Below are 23,563 nucleotides of genomic sequence, written 5' to 3'. Positions count from 1 at the left end.
GCTCCCCCCGAGTGTATAACAGTGAAAACACGAAATGCCGTAAAATCTCGTCTTTGGCGGGGAAGCGTTTTCTTGTAAAAGACGAGATAACTCGTCAATGGCGGGGAAAGAGTTAAACAAGACTAGGTACTGTGAAATAATACTATTGCGTCTTCACTACCTGCATGCGAAAACAAACGTACAGTGTAACTAGTGTGATTTGAGTCATGAACAAATGACTCTTATGAGCCAATTCTTTTAATGAATCAACCAAAAAGACCCATTACCCATAAGTTATTGGTTTGGCTTACAAATGATTATATCAAATGACTCCTCGACTGCCTGAATGTTTGACAACTTACAGTTAAAGATACGCATTCACAAAACGACCAATTATGACTCCCTGCTGCAAAAACAGAATTTACGCAGGAAACTCTGCCACAAGCTATCAAGACCTGATTGCGCCATTTCATGAGCAATAGTGTAATTCTAAATGAGTTATTACCCCGTAAATATTTAAAAAGTTTCCGTATGCTCCTAATCATTAGCGTTTCAGAAGAATGACTAATCACCTCTTTGTCTGGCTCATCAGGGTCCTTTCTCTCGGCATCAGCTTGTTTTGCTTTTTCCGCTTCCTCCTCGCATGATGGATTTTTGATATACAGTAGGGCTCTGTGACAGTCTGGGTTAGCAGCGGCAGCACACCTAGGTTTCCCTCCTCAATATGGTTTCCCTTCTGTAGCGATACCTTGGTGGGACAAAAACAGATGGTGGGACAGATTCAAAGCTTCGTAGCGTTTTCTTTCTCAATCCATCTTTTATCTCCACAGGCTGTTACTTCATCAACTGTAGCGGGTCCTTCCACTCCTCCTCCCTCTCTCTTTTGTTTCTCTCTTCATTTTTCTTTTTTATTTCCTGACCTTTTCTTCCCACCATCACCTGTGTGAGGTTTGCTAAATGACTGGCTTTGAGAAGTGTGAAGGCCTTTCTTTGGAAAAAGAAGAAACGGAGCAGCTTAAAGGTTGAAGATTGACAGCATTAACTTTGCAATTTAGAAACAAGGGGCATGAGAGTTTGTTTGTATCGTGACTTTATTAAATGCAAAGCTGGGGCTCTTGGGTCATAGTCAGGTAGGAAACAGCACCGCGACTGGTTGACACAGACTTCATAAAGTAGTTGAGCGGGAAGGCTAAATTTCTACTAAGCAATCTCTTACAGCTTGACCTCTGTGGCCAACAATCAATAGCAATCTTTTTAGCCATTTAGAAGGCAGCACCTGCTCTATCACATGAGAGGTTTGACGCACAAAACAAAACTTCTTTAAAACCGCACTCTAAGCCATTTAAACCATTAGTGCACTTTTTTTTTCTTTCAAAGTTTTACTACAGGTATATGATGTGTAAACTTTTAAATTTGTCCATTATCTGTAATCTCCAGTCAGGGCTAATGGACGAGAGGCTGGAAGCATTTTATGTCTCTGTGGTTTGATCATTAGAAAGATTTGCGCCTTGTGAAACTTGAGGGTTGCCATTCCATTACTGGTGTCTTTATTTATTTATTTTTCTTTGTCCTACAGTAGGTTAGCTTTTACTTCTTTTAACATTTTCTGTGAAGAGCAAAATTTCCATGAAATGACTTGATGAGTGCAGTTTTCTCTCCTGTCTTGATGTTTGCTGGGAAGTTGACACCAGACTTTTTTTTTTTTTTAATGCTTTTAGTTTTTGGTTTATGTCATAGCCATGAACCATATTTTGAGACATTGATATTTTTGATCCATTGTCTTAGAACAGAAATAAATAAATTGTTGATCAAATAAATGCAGGTAGTGTGATATTTGTCAACTTTTAGAAATACACTAACATATAAATAATCTTAAATCCACAACACAGTAACAGACTGAAAACCACAACTTAAAAAAAATAAATAATACAAATTCTGTATTGCTAACTTGGGGCACAATTGTTTATCCATGTATGTTTCAGATGTGCATCTTTGACTATTGCATAGATTTGTGCCATCAGCATAGTGTTTTTATTATGACTTTTTAATGTAGCTATAGTTAACAGCTGTTCAGCTTTGAAAAACATGTCTCAAGACCCCTCCGCTCTATTCCATCGTATTGCCTTTTATTGCCATCTAGCTGTTTTCAGTGCCAGAATGTGTCCTGTGTGAGTGCTCCCTCACTCTCCTAAAGGAAATTCTCATGGCTAGACATTGTGTTGGACTGAAATTAGAATTGTTGTAATGGAATTTAAATGGAAGTTTGGTAAGAGCTTGTTCATCTAATCCAACACAAGGGCATGTACATAAGCGGCGGCTTACACTGCAGAAAATCATTTTCTTAATCAGTATTTTTGCATTATCCTTTATATAGTGTATCTTGAATATATCTAGAATTTATTTCCTGTGCAGTTTGCCTTCTCAAGTTAACTTTTCTTCTTTTTTTTTTTTAAGGATAACAAAAAAAAATATTTATTTTTGCAGACTGCCTCACTCCCATGACATTTCTTCCAGGAAACCTCCACTAATCTTACTCTAATTAACTTACATTAATTAAATAGTCCGGGAGGCAACTTCCTCAAGTATCTGCATTATTGGCAGCTTGCCAAAGCTGTTTACCTGTATCGCTGAAGGAGTATATGAACATGTGAACTCATGAAACAGATAGGCTAGTAATGTGGTCATAGCAATTAATAATGCGACAAATTGCATTCATGCCCCATTTCCTCCTAATTCCTTCCACACCTACTTTTATATTATGCTGGTATCATTACGGTCATTCTTTTTCTTGTTTGGTCAGCAAGGAGAACAGCCTGCCAAGATCTGATCTCAGACACCTCATGTGCCACAGGGACAATGTGGCCTGGATAGCATATGCCAAACAGCATAACTTTGTATAATGACTCTCGTTGTATTCTGAATTACAGTCTAGACTAACAAATTGTACACAAAACGATAGATTTTTTTTGTTACATATCCATCATTTATGACCTTCCACAAGTTCCTGCAATTCAATACTGTGCATCTTTTTAATCACTCCTCAGCTCCAGACTGCATTAATATCCGCTATTTCCAGTAAACAGGGTGATGAATAGAAAAACAATAAGCAGCAGGTTTCACAGACTGATGTGTCTTTGACTTCTGGCTGTGTTTACCTTTGTATGTGCCACAGCGGCATACTGCAGTACCCCGGACCCTCCGGTGAACGGCTCGGTGCATAGCCAGACGGGCACGAAACTTGGCAGTACCTTGCGCTTCAGCTGTGACCGGGGTTTCAACCTGATTGGCCAGACCACCGCCACTTGCACCCGCACCCTGCAGGGCATCTACCAATGGAACGCTCCAGTGCCGCTTTGCCAAGGTGAGTCTGAAAATCTTGTCTGAAATACCTTGGAGAAAGTCTGGAGGCGATTATCTGCCTCTCATTGCTGAACTCTCTCTGTGATAGACCGGCGCCGGCGTGGCTAATTCTGTATTCAATCAATGTTTAGGGCTTGGCTGCATCTGTCAAATTGCTCATCACAATAAATGGGTTAGCCAGGAGCCATAGCTGCAAGACTATTGCTAATGTGCTGTCCGAGGGGAGAGTCTCCTCAGAAAGAGGTAGTTATCATCCACTAAAGCAGAGGCCTCCACGGCGTCTACCGTTTTGCAGTCTCAGAAGTGCTGTGTTTTATCACCACTTCCTGGCTAACAAAGGCCTCACCTGTGAGAGAGGTGAATTTCTATTTGACAGGAATGGTGTGAGATGCCTTAGGCCAAGAGCCTTTGAGCTCTATTGAACACACTGAATGTATTCGTAATTCGTATTCAAAGTGGGACGTAGTTGACTCATGATTGATTGAAAGTTGAGTAGCATGGATATTACATCCATTATGTGTCAGTCATTTGAAAGAAGAGTCATTATAATGACTTTTGAGACTGTAGAGGATAGTATAGTGGTTACTGATCTGGGCTGGACATCAGAAGTTTGTAGGTTCAAACAAATGAGGGTAAAATCATGAACTCCAAAAATCATGAAATGATCACTATTGTGGCCTTGAGAAAGACACTTAACCACGGGTTGATCCAGAGGGAATGTCCCTGTAAGTGTACTGTAAATCACATTGGATAGAAGTGATAGCTAAATGACAAATTAAGATGAGAGGAGGAGAGGAGGCAGATCTATGGTAGGGTTGTGACGGTGAGGAAATTTTCCCACCGGTTAATCGACGTGTGACAACACCGATAATACCGGTATCACCGTGGGTGCAGTGGTGTTCCCTCTTTTCCTCTCTTTCCTTCACTTTTAAATAGCTTAAAAGCACAGTGCGCATTTTACTTTCACTTTCGAATTAGCGGCAATTTGGCGTCAATTGCTTGAATGCAACAACAAAATACAACGTCAAACTCTCTTTAGCCTATATATAAAACATAGAACTTTTATTAACAAAACGAATAAAAATACACCATGCTATACGGCAGGCTATGCCTGATATAAAATAACAAATAACTTACATAGTTTAAATAGGTAGCCTATACAAAACTGGAAATAAGTAAATATTATTTTTATTACTATAAAAAATCAAAACGACGGTGGGGGTCGGTGCTGCAGTGGGAAAGTGACGTAACCGGTGTTGCGGCTTAACAACAGTATCACCGTCAGCACAGTCTATCGCGGCAAGCCTAATCTACGGTCATTTAAACTTTTAAATCAGCAGTGTCATCCAGGTGTTGGTATTCTGATTTGACACATACACTGGTGCCAAAACATATTTAGACTATTTAGCAGCCCACAAAAGTGTTATTGCATTGGATGAAAAAATGTAATAAAAGGCCAGAGATTGTTGTGTTTATATTGTTTACTGTAGCTGGTATGTTCATGACTCTCTTAGGCTTATGATACATGGGGCAACTTTTTGAGCAATGTTGCTTGGGCACTTTTCTATTGAGGATTGGTAACAAATGTCTATCTGGATACTTTAGATCGGTCGTGGGCCCTGTGTCTCACCTGGTTGCCCATTGATGGCAACATTGCTAAAAAAGTTGCCCAGTGTATCATCAGCCTTACTCTCTGCTGGCTCTACAGGATGCTGGTGTTCTCTCTGTGTCCTTTAGTCCATGTCCAGATCTTGGCTTGTGCCCGTTGCTTTCTAGCTGCTCTTGTTTACCTTCCCAGAGCCACTGCAAGCTTGTGTTTGCACAGTCACATTGCTGCTTTTGGTGTGTTCACTGAGAGTGTTTACACTGAGTATTCTTTGAAGTACGATGGTGAAAAGATATAGCCAGTTTCCTTGGGGTTTTGTGAGAAAATACTTGAGTCTGTTTTTTTGAAGTCAGAATCTTTCTCTCCTTCACAGTTGTTTCCTGTGGGATGCCCCTTGCGCCAGTGAATGGCACTGTCATCGGGCAGGAATTCACTCTCGGCTCTAGAGTCACATTCTCTTGTAATCCTGGTTTCCGATTGGCCAACGCTCAGCCGGTGTCAACAGTTTGTCAAGAGTTTGGGAGGTGGAGCCCGATGGAGACCCGCCCTCGCTGCGTCCGTGAGTTCATGAGCACCGATCAGTTTGTTCTTATTTACATAAAAGACTGATAAAAGAAGGAAAAGATCAAATGTGTATTATTCTGTTAACTATTTAAAATTCTTGAAAAGTCTTAGGCCACATTTAATCTTGAATTCAAAAATTAGTTTGAACATGGAAATTAATGGAATGATTTTGTTAAAATGAATTAGAAGAAATAAATATTAAACAAATATGTTGCACTACTTTTAGGTCTTAATCAAAAAACTAATTTTAACTTTGATCCTTTAGCTGTGACCTGCCCTGACATCGGCCACTCCGCAGTGGATCATGGGAGGTGGAGGCTTATTTACGGCATGCAGAATAAATATGAGGCCATGATGATGCTGACTTGTGACCCTGGATATTTCTACAAGGGTCAAAGGGTCATCCGCTGCCAAGCTAACGGCACCTGGGATTACCCTGAGCCTAGACCATCCTGTGAAAGTGAGTGCAATATAGACCATAGTGACATCAAGACATGCTTAGAGACCACAGCATTTTCAAATTATGATTTTTTTTTTTTTTTTGGAAACTCATGGCCCTACAGAGGATAAGTTGTTTGAAGAATGGATGGATGGATGGATTTTTTTTTTTTTTTAATTATGATGATTTTTCAAACTTTAATTGAAAACCCATGATCTAGTATGTCATGATTTCATTTTAAGGAAAGTTTGAAAAAAAGCTATTTCAGGACTTGAAATTCCAACGTATCTTGTATTCAGAATTCCGTAAAAGTAAGAATTACAAATGCATTCTTCATCTGAATTTCCCTAGTCATTTCCTGTGGTGACCTTGGAACCCCTCCAAATGGGAATAAAATAGGAACATTATCTGTGTACGGAGCGACTGCCATTTTTTCCTGTAACACGGGTTATACTCTGGTGGGCTCCAGAGTGAGAGAGTGCATGTCCCATGGCCTGTGGAGTGGAGCTGAGGTCCAGTGTCTTGGTGAGTGGCTTTACTTCTCTTATGGGACTTATTCATCAATAATTAGAGAAAATATACCCTTATGTGCTCCGAATGAGCATTTACGGTGTTTTTCTTCAACAGCTGGACACTGTGGCACACCAGAGCATATTGTGAACGGCCAGGTCATTGGAGAGAATTACAACTACAGGGGCAGTGTCGTTTACCAGTGTAATCCTGGATTCCGACTCATCGGCGTGTCCGTTCGCATCTGTGAGCAGGACCATCGCTGGTCCGGAAAGACACCCGTCTGTGTCCGTACGTGTTACTTAAGCAATCTGATTCAATGTCTTTTGACAGTTTTATGCCTCTGAGAAATAAAATAATCATGTAAATGGATATTAATATGTCGCTTTGATGTTCTGTAGCCATCACCTGTGGGCATCCAGGCACCCCAGCTAATGGTGTGACTCAGGGAATGCAGTTTAACCTTAACGACATTGTGCGTTTCGCCTGCAACACTGGTTATGTTCTCCAAGGTGCAATCAAGTCTCACTGTCAGCCGAACAGCCAGTGGAGCAACGCTCTGCCCAAGTGTAAAAGTAAGTCCTGTGGGTTAAAGATGACTGGCACAGATCTAGACAATAACAGTCTATGCTAATATTTGTGTAATTCAAGATGTTCAATTAAGAGTTTCCATATATAAGCCAAAATGTGACATATAGAGCACTACTGTTTTAAATGTATTCTTCTGATGGCAAAGCTAAATTTCATAATCCTTCAGAAATCATTCTAATATGCTGACTTGGTGCTCAAGAAACATTTCTTATCGTCAATGTTGAAAAGAGTTGTGTGCTTAATATTTTTGGAAACAGTGAAACAATTACACAAGTTATGAATCACTCTGTTATTTTAAATTTGACTCTTTGAAGTTGTAACATCCATCCCCTCCGTACATCTCTTTAGTTTATAAATGTGTGTTTACTCTGACTGAGGAAGTTGAAGTGGTCTGATCATATCAGGCACGGTCTCCTATCCATCATGGTCCATCATTAGCACTGAGCGTGGGAAGACGCATGTTTAATGGCACAAAAGGAGCCGGTAAAAAATGCTATGAGCTCGGAGCTGCATCAATCAGGCCTCTGCACAGCCCCGCTAATCAGCACCAATTTGTGTCTGAGTGAGCCACTTCTATCTCCAAAATGGCCTCCTAAACCACACAGATAAGTTGGTTAGACTTATATCTGCAGATAATTGAACCACCCCCCTCAAAAATTGCCACTGGCCAGTGGGAGCATCAATTTTAAAATCGAATTACGGCCAAGCACAAATAAACAGATTGTTTTCCTTAGTTCTTTTATTTTTCTTCTTTTCTTTCTTTCTACTGATTTCATTTCTGTATTTATTTCTAACTTAACCATTTACATTTTAGTTAAAAATCAAGCTGGTATATTTAAGTTATAAATGGTTGCATCATAGAAAATGGCTTAGGCTGGCTCTACTAAGAGCTATTAAATGCATTAGCATGCATTACTACTCTGGAAAGTCTTAATTCCGTTGAGAAGCTGTCCCTAACGGAGAGATTTTAAGGGAACATTGCTGGCCTGGAACAGCAGAAGGGACACTCTGGAGTCAAATAAGGAAGCCTGTTCTCTTCATTTGGCTTCACTGTTTCTGGCTTCATAGAATGTCGCCAGAAGTGTTTTCAGCTAAATTTGTTAGAATCAGTTGGAGTACTCAAAGAACAAAACATAGGCCCATTTTATTGCCTTGGCCTGCTCAGTTGCACTTGCATTTTAATGTATATTTTGTTTTCTTTAAAGTCCCCATGAAATCAAAATTAAAGTTTTTTGGGTGTTAGTATCAATATGTTAGTCTTAAGGTTATCTATAAGGCAGTGTGCTCCAAAACAGTGACAAAATTCGCATTTAGAAGATATAAGCATTCAAAGCTTGCAGTTCGTCACTTCCGCCAAAACGGCTCAACGATTTTTTTGACGTCACATCATACTTCAGCTTTTCATCAAACTTTATGTCCAATCAAATGCTCTCTAGAATCTCCCCTCCCCTACACTATAAAATAGACGCTGAAGCGGCGGCTGAAATCGGTCACTTGTCCACAGAATTAGAATTTCTGTACAGTGAATGGCACGTAGTGCACTATATAGGGGACAGGGAACGATTCAAACAGTGTAAATATGCTTTCCATTGAGGAAAAAAAGAAGTCTGGTTTCGCGCTGTATGGAGCGGAGCACATGCGCGAGTCGGCGCAGACCACAAAATGTATCGGAGCTTTTTGAATTCTACACAGAATGCTATATTTTATAGCAATATGGATGAGATTGTAGCTGGCATACCCTGTCAAATACGGCTTTACGGAGCTCAACGACTCTAGCCCAAGCTGTGATATAAACGAACGTTATTGGCTATTTTAAAAAGGGGCGGGGCTGCTTGATATGTCCCGCCCTGTCTTCCTGTTTCAGTTAAAATGACGTCAACACATAGAGTAACTGTTTCTAAGCATTTCAGGGGACCTTTAAGTGCATGAACGAATACAAATTACTGCTGATTTTTGTTTTAGGTAATCCATCATGCCCTTTTGTCCTTCTGTGCTCTCGTTCTCTGTTTTTTTGTTTTGTTTTGTTGTTGTTTGTTTTTTGGCTCATAACTAACACACCACCGATATGTCTCCATCTCTCCTCTCTCTAAGCCCAGTTCATGTCCTCAGCCAGACCGTGTGCCAGCCATTAATGAAGCAACTGTTTGTGTTTATGTGGTTTCAAATATTTACAGAAGTTTTTCTAGAAGCCTTTAATCTTCTTCGTAAATCATCTTTTTCTGTGGCATTTTGTGTGTTGAAAATTGGTTGGATATCAGGAAAAATGAACTGTGCCCACTGGCAGCATCATTTATTTCACACAATTCACTAAAGAAATTGCACAAATCAATTAATGGCACAAACAAGGCCAAAAATGAATGCTTAATGTGGTTTGCGTGCCACAGTTTCCCATCGTTTAGATTGGCTTGTTGTGGAGGATGCAGTAGACTTTACTAGGATTGAACAGGAACAGGAAATATGGATATAACACTTTTCTCCATCATGTGATCATGTGATGTGATCATCATATGATGAATTACTGTCACCCAGATAGAAATGTACACAAAAGTCTATTTTAAATTAAATTGATTATGCCAAAAAAAAGAGTATCTTGTGCTCACCAAGGCTGCATTTATTTGATAAAAAATACAGTTAAAACAGTAATATTATGAAATATTATATATTTAAAATGTAATTTATTCCTGTGATATCAAAGCTGAATTTTTAGCAGCCATTGCTTCAGTCTTCTGTCACATGATCCTTCAGAAATCATTCTAATATGCTGAATTGGTGCTCAAAAAATGTATTTCTTATCAATGTTGAAAATATTTTTGTGGAATCAGTGATACATTTTTTTTTCAAGATTCTTTGATGAATAGAAAAGAAAAACCTAAATGTCTTTACTGTCACTTTTGATCCATTTAACACATCCTTGCAGAATTAAAGTATTAATCACTTTCAAAAAAAATAAAAATAAATATTCTTACTGACCCCAAACTTTTCAATTGCAGTGTGCTTCTCAACAGTATTCTTCATAACCTTCTTTCTCTCTGTCTGTCTTTCTCTGCGTCTCAGTTGTGAACTGCACTGATCCGGGACATGTTGAAAATGGTGTCAGACAGGTCCTGCCCAGCGGGCCTCATCGTTACAGTTTCCAGACCGCAGTTTCTTACAGCTGTAACCCTGGATACTACCTGCTGGGCACCAGCACTCTGAGCTGTCAAGGCGACGGCACATGGGACCGCTCCCTACCCAAGTGCCTCTGTAAGTCATCTTAACCTGATAAACCATTACTCAAATAATTTTGTAACCTACTTTACTCTGAATTGTGTATATCGATATTGTGCACTGTAGGTAAGATTTGCCTTTTTCTGTCTGCCGCAGTGGTTCTGTGTGATCGTCCCAGCATGCCTCCATATGTACAGATCTCGGGGGACAGACGCACAGTGGGCTCTGTTATCCGCTTCAGCTGCATCGGCCAGCGCAGCATTGTGGGCAATACCACCCGCATGTGCCAGCTGGATGGCCAGTGGAGCGGCTCCCTGCCACATTGCTCCGGTACTTGAAATCTTTTCCCTATTCAACATGCTCATCTGTCTGTTTTTATCGTGATTTTTATTTAGTACTTTATTGGTTTAAAAAAATATATTTTAGAAATATGTTTCATTGTAATATTGTTATATTTACACAAATTAGACTACCTACTTTCATTTCGAAACATCTTTTGTGATTGAGTCCTTATTTTGTCCTGAGCAGTGAAGCTGCCAAAAACCTTCAGGTTCTGCAGGTCCTTTGGTTTCCCAGCAGGCTCTGCACATTTGTGTTCTTCCTCACAGTGACTATATACTGAGATCCAGCTTTGCAACTCAGGACAAAGCAAGGTCTTATACACAGCTATCATAAAGTTTACTGATGTTCAGTCAGGCAGCATTATTAAGGACTTTTGAACAAGATAATTTGTGTAAATTGAGTTAAATATGTTGTCTTGTGGAATATATGCAAATACGTACATGCCATGTCTCCAGTACTAAATCAAAGTACTAATAAAACAGTTTTTATTATCTTATTTTTATTATTTTCTTATATTTAATTAACCCTCCTATGTTTTTGTAGATATGAAAGAGACTCACAGATTCTCTCACAAGGGAATGTAAACTTATGAGAAAAGATGGGAATATTTTTGCAAACTTTATAAATTATAAATATACATTTAATATATAAATACATGTAAATTAAAATATATTTTTATTTATTATTTATTTATATTATTCCCTATTGAGTCACCTGACCATTACACAAACAGGGACTTTAATAACATCACACTCTAAATAAATAGACATTTATATGGATTCGATCCTCCCTTTGCAACAATAAAAGCTTCTGTTCTTATAGCTGGCTCTCTACAAGATTTTGTTTCTGTGGGACTTTTTGCCAATTCATTCAGTAGGGTATCTATGAGGTCAGTCACTGATGTTGGACAAGTCCTGGCTCGCAGTCTCCATTTCAGTTAATCCCAAAGGTGTTCGATGGGGTTAAGGTCAAGGCTCTGTGTAGGCCAGTCAAATTCTTCCACACCAAACTCATCCAACAATGTCTTATGAACCTTGCCTTGTGCACTGGGGCACAGTCAAGCTGGATTAGAAAAGAGCCTTCCCCAAACTGTTTCCACAAAGTTGGAAGCATAGCATTGTTCAAAATGTCTTGGTATGCTGAAGCATTAATTAAGATTTATCTTCACTGGAAGTAATGGGCCTAGCTCAACCCCTGAAAAACAGCCCCATAACATTATCTCTCCACCAAACTTTACAGTTGGCACAGTGCAGTCAAGCAGGTAATGTTCTCAAACCCACACTCACCCATCAGACTGCCAAACAGAGAAGTGTGATTCATCACTCCACAGAACACGTTTCCACTGCTCCAGAGTCCAGTGGTGGCATGCTTTACACCACTCCATCTGACGCTTACAATTGTACTTGTGATGTGAGGCTTGCATGCAGTTCCTTGGTTATTGAAACCTATTCCATGAAGCTCCCACCGCACAGTTTCTGTGCTAATGTTAATGCCAGTGGAAATTTGTAGCTCTTCAGCTATGGAATCAGCAGAGCACTGGCAACTTTACGCACCATGTATCCTCAGCACTCGGTGACCCCGCTCTGTGATATTCTGATGGTCTTCCGCTTTGTGGCTGAGTTGGTGCTGTTCTTAAACGCATCCACTTTCCAGTATTACCACTTACAGTTGACAATGGAATATCTAACAAGGATGAAATTTCACAAACTGACTCATTACAAAGGCGGCATCCTATCACAGTACTACACTTGAATTCACCGAGCTCTTCAGAGTGCATGGCTAGGTGCTTGATTTTTATACACCTGTGGCAATGGGTCTGGTTGAAACACCTGTATCCTGAATTCAATAATTAAGAGGTGTGTCACAATACTTTTTTCCATATAATGTGTATGTGTAGTGGGGCATGGGCTCCATTTTTCACATTTGAGATAACACGATCTCTAAGGTCTCGTGTGAGATGATGGATCAATGGCCTCAGGATTACAGCGCAGATCAGTGGGTGGTAATACAATATTGCCATCTAGGCAGTGTCCAGAAGGGCAAAGTGTGTGTCCCCTCATAAACTGGTTTAATCTTCTCATATTGGGCTTGGCGACACAGACTCACACATGCCTGCCAGGTAATGAGCTGCCCTGCTCCACTATAAACACATCAGTCCATCGCAGCCCTCAGATATGCCAGAAGAGCTTCATCCCTGGCTGTAAAACCACTGACAGGTTAATGTCACAATTCATAACTTTCATATTCCTCAAAAAAAAAAAAATGTTTTCTGTCAAAAAGTGCATTAGGCTTTTTTTTGCAAGACATCTTGTGGTTAATAACTGGCCTGTCAGTGTGAGTTTCTGAAGACGGTATTCTATATTTAAATAATAGTATTTCTTTCATATTTACTGCGTCCTTCACCAAAAGACTCACCGTTCATTTTGAATTTGTGATTGTTTGTTGAGCATTACCAGAGGATACATAGGGAATATAAAGATAATTTGTAAATGCATCAGAGGATCAAAATAAGAGGATTTGCTGAAGAACATCATGGAGCACACACGTCGGCATTATGAGCGGGGAAATTAAGGGACATTTTCTGTCCCTGGTGCTTTCTTATCCAAAGTAAATTATCACCTAAACCAAGCCGCTGTGATGCCTATTTTTTCATCTCCTTTGCCAGGTCTACCGCGGAGAGTTGTTCAATAAATATGAATGAAATTACTCATCATCTTGTGTAAATCTCAATTAACCTCTTTAACTAAAAACCTAATGTAATAGATGGCAAGTTTGAAAGTCTTGCGGGGCATCTAGATAGTAGTTGTCCAGTCATTCGCTGTCAAAGGATCTAAATTGGACTGGTTTGAGGGTATTTTCATTGTACATAGACACAACACCAAGGGTTTGAAACCCATGGTACTTGCGGTGTATAGACAACTCCATTGATTTTAACAGGAGTGATTTAGTTTTATTGAGTTTCTCCACACCTCATGTGTCCATTGGTTAAACAAGTTGTGTCTAAAATCGCTCCCTTATCCTTATCCTTATATCATGTATTGTACATTTAGCACTTATTTTATTTTTTACTTTAAATTAATTTTATTTCTAGGTTATTTTTTGTATTTTATTTTATTTTATTTTTTTATTAAATCATGCAATTTTAAAAGCCAAACCAAAATGAAGAAAGTGAAAATTGATATTATGGGCCTGATTTAAGATATACCTATTGTTAACACTGCTATATGAAACTACATGTAAAAAATAAGTGTCCAAGTGCTCATATGTATGTGTGTTTTTTCAGGTGATTCTGCTGGAATGTGTGGAGACCCTGGCGTTCCAGTGCACGGGATCCGTCTGGGAGAGGAGTTCTCCGTAGGGAGCATTGTACGATTCAGCTGTGAGCCTGGCTACGTTCTGAAGGGCTCCTCTGAACGAACCTGCCTGGCTAACGGGAGCTGGGTGGGCATCCAGCCTGAGTGCCATGGTAAGAAAAATGAAACCTGGGTGGTCTGCAGAAGAATGCGGCTGAACGCAGATGATTAATCTCTTCTGTCTCTAGAAGACTCTGCTACACCCAAAATTGTAGCCTATGCAAATTTCTCAGCAAGTTATTTCATAGCAGTTTGATTCTGCACACAAATTCCCTTGTGTATAAACTTGTGCAAAACAAAAGAGGGAGATGGAGACAGACAGACTGAGGTAGAAAGTGGTTGGCGAGAAGTTATTTTCATCTTGATTTGTTCCCGTCTGTAGCTTTAAAGCGGCTCAGTACACCTGGGGTGTACACATGTTACACTTCCACTCGTACCATGTTTCCTTTCTCTCAACATGCTGAACACTATCCAGTCAAGATGCCAAAACCACTGTGCCAGCCCTGCTGGTCCCCTGGACACTGGGCTGCTGTGTTTGCACTCTCTCCTTGTCTCTTAAACAGCATTATTATTCTGCTCGTGTTGGTTTGTGTAAAGTGCCTGCAGAGTCAGGCTGACAACCCAAAGAAAGGTATGTCAGAGAAGCAGAAAACCCAGGTTAATTACCCATGTGGAGACGCCTGTCATTTTTTTTTACCCTGCTTTTTTAACACCAACCATTTGTTTTATCTCACATCTTGTTAAGTCACCCCTAAACATTTAAGATATTTTTAGTTTTGCATCTCCTACAAAGCACACTGTCATCTCAGTCCCTTCCTACCTCCCAAATGCTTGGGGGTTGTGCGTTTGAAATGTGTGTGCTTGTGTGTCTGCCTAAGTTTGTGTTTCTCTTATTGATTTGACCCTTGGGCTATTGTTATCCATGCCAGTTCAGCAAACTGTGGTGGCTTAAAAGGTGGATTCACAGAAAATGCTGACGTTTAAAGAGAACAAATCAATAACTGCCTAAAACCCCACTCATAAATTTACATCCAAGCTCATCGTCTGAAAGTGAAAGGGGAAATCAAGATGACTTTTATGTTTATGTCCTCATGTCCTAACATTTACTTATATAAGGAAATAGACCGTTCTTTGCAGAATTGGAGTGCTTTATATTTATGTGATATAGCATATAGTGGTAGTCAACTGGTGAAACGTGATGCAAAAAAAAAAGAAAGCAGGGAAAAACACCCTACATTCAAATACTAATCAAATACTATTGTTGCTATCCAAACTATGCAAATATCACACAAAGCCAAAATAAATAGGCTCATTCACTTTTAAAATTGAGCATTTATTCTCCAATTGACATCAAAGGTTCTCTATCCGGTGAAACATTATTTTGGCACAAATGCATCCTCTTCTTGCTAGAAAATACACCAAACATTATGCCGACCACAATGCGTGGTGAATTATTGCCACCCAAAACATCATACCATTCAAATTTAGGTTTGTCTAATAATCATATTTGGTACTGTGTTGGGTCACCACTTGATTTCCAATTTAAATGTGTATCCCGATGCAAAATCTGAGCCAAAGGACACTGGGGTATGTAATGATAACAGATGATAACAGGTTTGCTGTTTGTTGTTTTAAGCTCAGTATTCACCACTCAAGTGCTCTGTTTTCATATTGGCAAGTCTCCAGTGCTCAAACCTCTAGCCCAGGGGTGGCGAACGTCGGTCCTGGAGAGCCGCAGCCCTGCAGAGTTTTGCTTCAACCCTAATCAAACACACCTGAACAAGCTAATCAAGGCCTGAAGGGTTACTAGGAAGCTACAGGCAGGTGAGTTTTAATTAGGGTTGGAGCTAAACTCTCCAGGGCTGCGGCTCTCCAGGACCGGAGTTCGCCACCCCTGCTCTAGCCCATATTGGTGGAGTTCCTGGTTGTGAGTGTGTGCCCACCTGCTCTTTATTGGCACACACCCATGAATAAGCTCCATCTGCCCTGTCCTGGAGCAAAGGATTGTCTAATGTATGAAATCACCTGCAGTAAATGTGTTTATTAATTAAACGCTAAATTAACAAATAACTGTCCAGGTCAGAGGAGGGGCATGTCCTATGATTCATGTAGTTGCCTAGTAGTGTTTAAGCTTCCCTTGCACCTAGAATTCATGTTCTACGCTGACCATGTATTATTGTCACCTTGCATCCCATCTGATGTTCTCTTGTGGTCTTTTGCAGTGGTCTCCTGTGGCAACCCTGGAACTCCTCGCAACTCCATGATCCAGTTCCACGATGGACTTGTGTTTTCCCGCTCTGTCACCTACTCCTGCAGAGAAGGCTACTACTCCACTGGCCTGCTCACTCGTCATTGTACAGTCAATGGCACTTGGACCGGGGACATGCCGGAATGCACAGGTGCCCCATCAACACCTCAACAGGAGTTTAGATAGATCAGACTTCCATTTTTTTAAAGCTAGCATCACGAAAGGTACGGTCAGACTTGCCATTGTTTGGCGAATTTTCATGAAATCAAGTAATTTTAGTAGGAATCCATGTGATTGGGAATTTAGCACAAAGGCGAAAGATTTCCTCATGCAAATTTAACAAGCTAAAGTTGGTCACAAGGATTTAATGCCTTGACCAACAGACCAACAGTGACTGTGTGTGAACAGTGCTTTATATATCACTACTCTATTGACAGTAGACAATGGAACTTTTTGCTGAAATTTTGTTAATGTGACCACACCTTAACTCTTTACAGTTTTGGGTAAGACTTGAAGACCCCTTGAAATCAAAATCAAAGTTTTGTGGCTAGAAGTCCATCAATAGTATATACTAGTTAAACTAAGTTGACAAAAGTAGCAAATATACACATTTTAAATGTATAGTCCTTTTCCGGGGGAAATGCAAACCAGAAATATTAATGACTCATCTTACATGCAATATTTGTAAATTTGTATTCAATACAATATTTTCTAGAATGACAACATCCTTTCCCCCAATGATACTGTACCTACCACTGAATAGCATTAGCATGTAGCAATTCACTATTCATCCTATCCCTCTTTCCCAATGGCTGAGCAAAAAGTTAGCATGCTAGCTGAAAATCATATTCCTCCTAATCAAAAGAGCTTTTTTAAAGCCAGTTAGCACTGTGCTAAGCTGTTAGCTAGGTACTCAAAGGCTAACTGAAATGTTATCATTAGCTTTGCAGTTGTTCACCTGTCAACAAAGACTAGCTCCTAGCAAGCAAATTGCCTAGGATAAAGTAAGCATTTATTCTGCAGGATTATGAAGAGAGAGGATCATTTACCTAATTTGCACACATTTGTCTTGGCAAGTATTTTAGTATTAAAACTTGTTTAGCAAATGTAGGAGCTTCGAATTATTAATGATTTTTATTTGCTTAAAAGTAAACGGCTGTCGGTGCCCATTTGCATCTCTCTGAGTGACACCATGGTCATACACCATCTCAGCAAATCACAGTTCTGTGTTGGAAAGTTTCCATGTTCCAAGACTAACTAGAAGTGGCTTTCTTTTGCAATTTTCTAAATAGCAAGTTGGAAATTCCCACTTTCCGAGTTGAATGGAATGCTGGATAAGTCGACCACTCTCATGGTGTCTTTTCATAGGGTCTCTTAAGTGGCTTTAGAAAGAGACGGTTTGATTCTCTTAAGCTAAACTGCTCTGAATAGTACAGCTCTCAGTGGCTGAGCTCTTGAGGAATCCAGAGGCTGGATTTGAATTGGTTTTGTTCGCATGAAGCTTTTCAATGCATTGTTAGACAGGAATTAATAATGAAGCACAGTGTTCTCCATTATGCCGGCCCTGGACACAAGCTGATCAGGGACGTCTACATAGCAGCCCTGTGTTGGAGCGATAGAGAGTAGCCCTGTCCCCCTCTTGGCAGCCACCCGAGTGACTTGCCATGCTCATAAAAACACAATGCTCACTGTTCAGGCTCGGAGCAAATGGTGGTGACGTGCAAACATTACAGCTCCAGACACATTGGTGTCTTTGGCACAGAGCGGGTGCCGGTGGCCTCCGAATACAGGAAGTGACTAGAGGAAAGAGCCTCCCAAAGCTGATGCCTAAAACAGTTCATTAATTTAAAGGCACCACCAAGAGTGATAAAACGTCTTGTTGCTTCCAGTTTATGACCCTTTTAATATGAAAATGTTTCTGCCTAAATTTATCTGTTTCAATGAAACGGCTAATTATAAAATAGTTCCAAATCATCAGAATTTTGGCACACTTGTCCTCACTTGTCATTCAGCCATGTACTTCCTCTTATTGCACCACAAATGGCTTTCAGTATTACTTTGACTTTCACTTTACTCTCTCTGCCCACTTCCAGTCATTAACTGTGGAGATCCTGGAGTGCCAGCTAATGGTATCAGACTGGGCATTGACTTCACGTACGGCCACACTGTGAGCTTCCAGTGTTCACCAGGCTTCACTATAGATGCTGATCGTGCCTCCACACTCATCTGCACCAAGGATCGCACATGGAACAGCACCAAGCCAGTTTGCAAAGGTTTGAGTCCACCTCTTGTGAATGGAAGCTTCCTGTATAATTCCAAATGATTGGTATCTTGCGTGATTTTATTTAATTCATTTATTTTTTATTTTATTTCATTTTTCAACATGACATATTGTCTATGTTTTCTTGCAGCCATTGTGTGTGGAGCACCTCCCAGCATCCCGAATGGTCAGGTTGTGGGGTCTGACTTCCAATGGGGGTCCAGCATTAGTTATAGCTGTAATCAGGGTTACCAGCTTTCACTTCCCACTATCCTCACCTGCCAGGGCACAGGAAACTGGAGTGGCGAACGGCCTCAGTGTTTTCGTAAGTGTGAATTTTTCTGAAGCCTTAAAATAGAATTTGAGTTTTACCAGAAATGTTCATAAGCATTTAAATCCACATATAACATTTTTAACTGGATGTCTCTAAATTTCGGCTGTACATTTTGTGTGATGATGTTAAAACCTTACAGTATAATATTCTCCTCAATGAATTTCTTTTTCTCTGCAGCTGTATTTTGTGGAGATCCAGGGATACCAGCCCAGGGCAAGCGAGAAGACCGAGGGTTCACATACCTGTCCTCTGTTTCATTCTCATGTTACCCGCCTTTGATCCTGGTTGGCTCTGCTCGCCGATACTGCCAATATGATGGAACCTGGAGTGGAACCCAGCCGTCTTGCATAGGTCAGCTGATGTATTCATGCTGTCCTCACATTTAAGAAAGAAAGAAAGAAAACAGTTCTGACAAATTATTATATTGCAAAACGATAGTTTTGAATAGCAATTGGGCTGGTTTTATTTCGCAACCTGGCAACCCTGCACATTTCCATTCAATTATATTTATTATAATATATTAAATATTTATTTATTTACATTTTTTTTTTAAGAACCACCTTTCTCCCCAAGGCTACATTAATTTGATCAAAAATACAGTAAAAAACAGTAATATTGTGAAATATTTTGCAATTTAAAAGAAGTGTCTATCTATCTATATCTATCTATCTATCTATCTATCTATCTATCTATCTATCTATCGATCTATCTATCTAAAACAGATCCCAGTCACACCAGCTGTGTAGATCCTGGCACTCCTCTCTTTGGCCACCAGAACAACTCTCAAGGCTATCAGGTGCTAATCACATCAAACCAAGACATTGTTTTTTTATTTTTTCATTTTCATTTTTTTTTCTTGTCATTTATTGACTATTTGTGTGTTTATATCAACAGATTGGTAGTTCAGTATACTACAGCTGCAGAAAGGGTCACCTCCTTCTGGGTTCCATCTCTCGGACCTGTTTGCCCAACCTCATCTGGAGTGGCATGCAGCCTGAGTGCATCGGTTAGCCACAATCTTGCAAACATATTAGCCTGATTTATCTGTTACTATACTTTTTTGTTTTCAAATGCATTTTTTTTAATTATTTATTAAATATAATTGTAAAATAATTTCTAGTGATTAATAATGTAGAGCAGTCGTTCTATCTTGCAAACATATTAGCCTGATTTATCTGTTACTATACTTTTTTTTTTCAAATGCATTTTTTTTAATTATTTATTAAATATAATTGTAAAATAATTTCTAGTGATTAATAATGTAGAGCAGTGGTTCTCAAACCTGTCCTGGAGTACCCCCAGCCCTGCACATTTTGTATGTCTCCCTCATCTATCACACCTGATTCAACTCGTCAGATCATTACTGGAGCCTGCAAGACCTGAAGTGGGTGTGTCAGATATAGGGAGACATACAAAACGTGCAGTGCTGGGGGTACTTCATGGAGAGGTTTGAGAACCACTGATGTAGAGCAACCTTTTCTGATTTCATTGAATTTGTATGGTTATGTGGTTTTTGTTTGTTTGTTTGTTTTTCCACAATACACCCTCCACAATATAAGATATTCTCTCTTATTTCTCTCCTCAGCTCATCACTGTAATCAGCCGGAGCTCCCCGCACAGGCAGATGTAGGTGCTATAGAGCTGCCATCTCTGGGTTATACGCTCATCTACACCTGTCAGTCTGGTTTCTACCTTGCTGGAGGGTCTGAACACCGCACCTGCAGGGCTGATGGCAGCTGGACAGGGAAACCTCCATTGTGTGCACGTATGTACAAAATACTTTATAAATATGTGTGTGAGCCCACAAACCAAAATGTACTGAACTTAAATGTGCTTTTACATGCAATTTGTTTTTTCTTTTAAAAAATGTAAAAGAAATTGATTGATTGGCTTTGAGCATGTTCATACCACATGTGTGTTTTGGTGTAGCCCATCTGCTTGATTTACAGACTTAATGATTTACCGTATTCCACCACTTTGTGATTTTCTTCTCTACAAATGTTGATAAATGGCCACGTCCACCTGTTTCATCTCCACAACTGGCGTGATCGCTGTGCCCAATTCATCATGTTATTGTTGAAATTTCATATTAGTAGAGCTCTGATTAGCCCAATGGAATGCTTTGTTTTGGTTTTGGAAAGCCCAGACTGCTATAAAATATCATCAGATAAACAGTTCTCATAGAGCATTTACCATGCCGACTGTGAGCATATAGGGCAGCAATATAAGATTAGCAATTTCCTTTTTACTTTGCTGAAGGAGGATGGCATTAGTCTCAAGTTAAACCCTAAATGCATCACAGTCTAAGAGTTGTTGAAATATGTTGCTGTAATCTTTTATAATAAAGCTATGAAAGCAGGGTTCTGGACTTTTGAAGTGGAAGGATATTAACAGCACCTGTGGGAGACCAGAGAGGGGCAACATAGTCGTATGACATCTAATAAAGCTGTTTTTCCCCACTGTGTGTGTCCAATCATCTTATAATGTCCTGCAAAGTGGACTTCACAGGGTATTCAGATATAATAAGTGAGATTCCAAATCATACAAAGTCTACAGTATATGTTCAGCCCAAATGGCACAGGGAACAAGTGTACATCAATTTATCACTACATAGGAAGGAAAACAAAGTTCAAGGCAGATGCTGCAAATAATGCACAAGATGTGTTAAAGGTACAATTCCTTTATTATGCCCGTGGGTTACATAACAGAAGACGCATATTATAAACAAACCAAACCACATTTATTTACTTATAAAGCATTGCAACAGTCATTTATTATTAATTGTAATATAATGCATATTATTTTTAGTCATGTAAGCATGTTTATTAGTACTGCTTGTGAAAGGTCCTGTCAGGTGTTTTATGTCTCTTCATCTGACACCATATATATATACTTGTCCTTCAGCTGATAACAGACCAAGCGGAAAAACTGCAGGAACAGTGCAAGAGCCGCCCAACACAAAGCAACCCGGTAAGTTTCACTGTCTACCATAAATTAAAGTAATCTTTTAATGCAAGGCAAGTTAATTAAATATTTCCCTAAAATATTTTAGTCACTTGAATGTATAATACAGTAGCTCTTGTGTTTGTTTCTTTCATTGTGTTCTTCTTTTCTGTGCCTCTATCTCAGTGCCAAGTGGGGTCTTTGCTAAGAACTCTCTTTGGAGGGGTTCATATGAATATTTAGGGAAGAAGCAGCCAGCAATGCTTAGCATAACTGCTTTTGAACCATTCAGCAGTCGGGTCAATGGCACTCTCATGGACCACAGCGGAGTACAGCTTAATCTGGCTGGTGTGTTATTTTTTTATTATTTTAACCTCACAACACATTTGACCAAAGACCCATTTGTGACGCTTCAGCAGCAAGGTAATGGCAATTTTCTGACTTGTACTGTCTCTAGCACTGTGTTTTGTGTTGTCTTAAAGGAAAAGTTGAGCCGAAAATGAAAAATCTGACAAACACATGCCTTGTTGCTATGAAGCACGTAACAAATTAAATTTTTTTTTTTTTCTTAAATTGGCTCAAAATATCAGTCATGTTTGATATCCTACAAATGGATGGAATCATAGTATGAAGCTACAAATATCTGAGTCTGTAACTGCCATACACGCCACAATTTTCTATAAAATCTGTCAGCTCAAATCTGCAGACTGGCTCTGACTTTCACCAACTAGCGTATGTGTATTTTAAAAACATTTTTTTTTTTTTTGTACACATATATTTAAAATGTAATGTAAAGTAAATCTTACTAGTCAAATTATTGTTACATTGAGTCATTACATTGAAAATCCATATGAAACGAACACAAATAAAAAAAATACAAGAACTTGGCAATTATGTTTTATTGCGAACACTCGTGACACCCATCAACACTCCTCTCAATTCTGCAGGTATCTATAAGAAAGAAGAAGCCCAATTGTTGCTGCAGGTGTATCAGATTCGAGGTCCTGTGGAGATCTTTGTTAACAAGTTCAAAATTGACAACTGGGCATTGGATGGACATGTATGTATATTTCTCTTTCCGTTTCCTCTGAACTTCCCCGTAGTCACAGGAAGCCCTTGTGCGCAGTACATCCGTAGAATCATTATCCTGACATTTTGAAATTAAGACTCCCTGCAGTGTGAAACGTGGAAGCAATAATCATTGTGATGATTCTACAGATTTTCCACATTGTAATGGATTAGATTCAAATAGATTGTTTGCTTTGAAGATATTAGGCAACCACAGATCAAATATTTGAACCATGTAGATACGATTTAACTTTACCCAGTCATCCAGTTGGCTTATATTTAAGTGGACTGGTTACTGGGAAAAAGAAGCATCTTACATTTGATTTCAACAGCCGTACTTTTATGTTGATGCAAGTCCTTTCTGCTTCATGGTATGGCTCCATGCAGATGTAGTCTTCAGAAAGTTGTGCTCCAACTTTGATAGGTGGACGTTTCTGAACCTTTACTGCAACCTGAGTGTGCTCAAAGTGTACTTCAACACTCACAGGCTGATGTAAGGGCACTTGTTTAGGGCCGGACCTTGGGCTGCTTATAACTACTGAAACCCTGAACCACACACACACACCTTGTCACTCCTGGGGATAGCAGAGAACCGACAAAGTTTTTCTTTTAATTAAAACGTCAGTTAAATCATTGCTGGGTAATCAGGGCCAGACGTCTCTAACCCCCTCCAATGCACTCGGGGCAAGCACCTGGGAGAATGTAATTAAAATTGTGGGCCATGAGTGTGTGGCTCGTGTGTGTGTGTGTGTGTGTGTG

General features: G+C 39.6%; 1 protein-coding gene across 1 annotated transcript in view; it reads left to right on the top strand.

Annotated features, from left to right (window-relative positions):
* The window catches only part of LOC107698986 (CUB and sushi domain-containing protein 1-like), a 320,519-nt gene that overhangs the window by 286,040 nt on the left and 10,916 nt on the right, over window positions 1-23,563 (top strand). Inside the window, exons 49-66 of the mRNA XM_016500120.1 lie at window positions 3,152-3,340; window positions 5,319-5,504; window positions 5,775-5,969; window positions 6,300-6,749; window positions 6,860-7,033; window positions 10,104-10,292; window positions 10,413-10,586; window positions 13,882-14,064; window positions 16,174-16,350; window positions 18,293-18,472; window positions 18,611-18,784; window positions 18,971-19,144; window positions 19,516-19,589; window positions 19,688-19,799; window positions 20,379-20,558; window positions 21,698-21,763; window positions 21,923-22,084; window positions 22,684-22,796. Coding sequence (XP_016355606.1) covers window positions 3,152-3,340; window positions 5,319-5,504; window positions 5,775-5,969; window positions 6,300-6,749; window positions 6,860-7,033; window positions 10,104-10,292; window positions 10,413-10,586; window positions 13,882-14,064; window positions 16,174-16,350; window positions 18,293-18,472; window positions 18,611-18,784; window positions 18,971-19,144; window positions 19,516-19,589; window positions 19,688-19,799; window positions 20,379-20,558; window positions 21,698-21,763; window positions 21,923-22,084; window positions 22,684-22,796 — 3,152 coding nt within the window. The remainder of the gene's footprint in view (window positions 1-3,151; window positions 3,341-5,318; window positions 5,505-5,774; window positions 5,970-6,299; window positions 6,750-6,859; window positions 7,034-10,103; window positions 10,293-10,412; window positions 10,587-13,881; window positions 14,065-16,173; window positions 16,351-18,292; window positions 18,473-18,610; window positions 18,785-18,970; window positions 19,145-19,515; window positions 19,590-19,687; window positions 19,800-20,378; window positions 20,559-21,697; window positions 21,764-21,922; window positions 22,085-22,683; window positions 22,797-23,563) is intronic.

This window comes from Sinocyclocheilus anshuiensis, unplaced genomic scaffold (genome assembly GCF_001515605.1).
Source record: "Sinocyclocheilus anshuiensis isolate Anshui unplaced genomic scaffold, SAMN03320099.WGS_v1.1 scaffold74, whole genome shotgun sequence".
Lineage (NCBI taxonomy): Eukaryota > Metazoa > Chordata > Actinopteri > Cypriniformes > Cyprinidae > Sinocyclocheilus > Sinocyclocheilus anshuiensis.
Note: the sequence above shows the minus strand (reverse complement) of the source record. Positions and strands in the feature narration are given on the sequence as shown.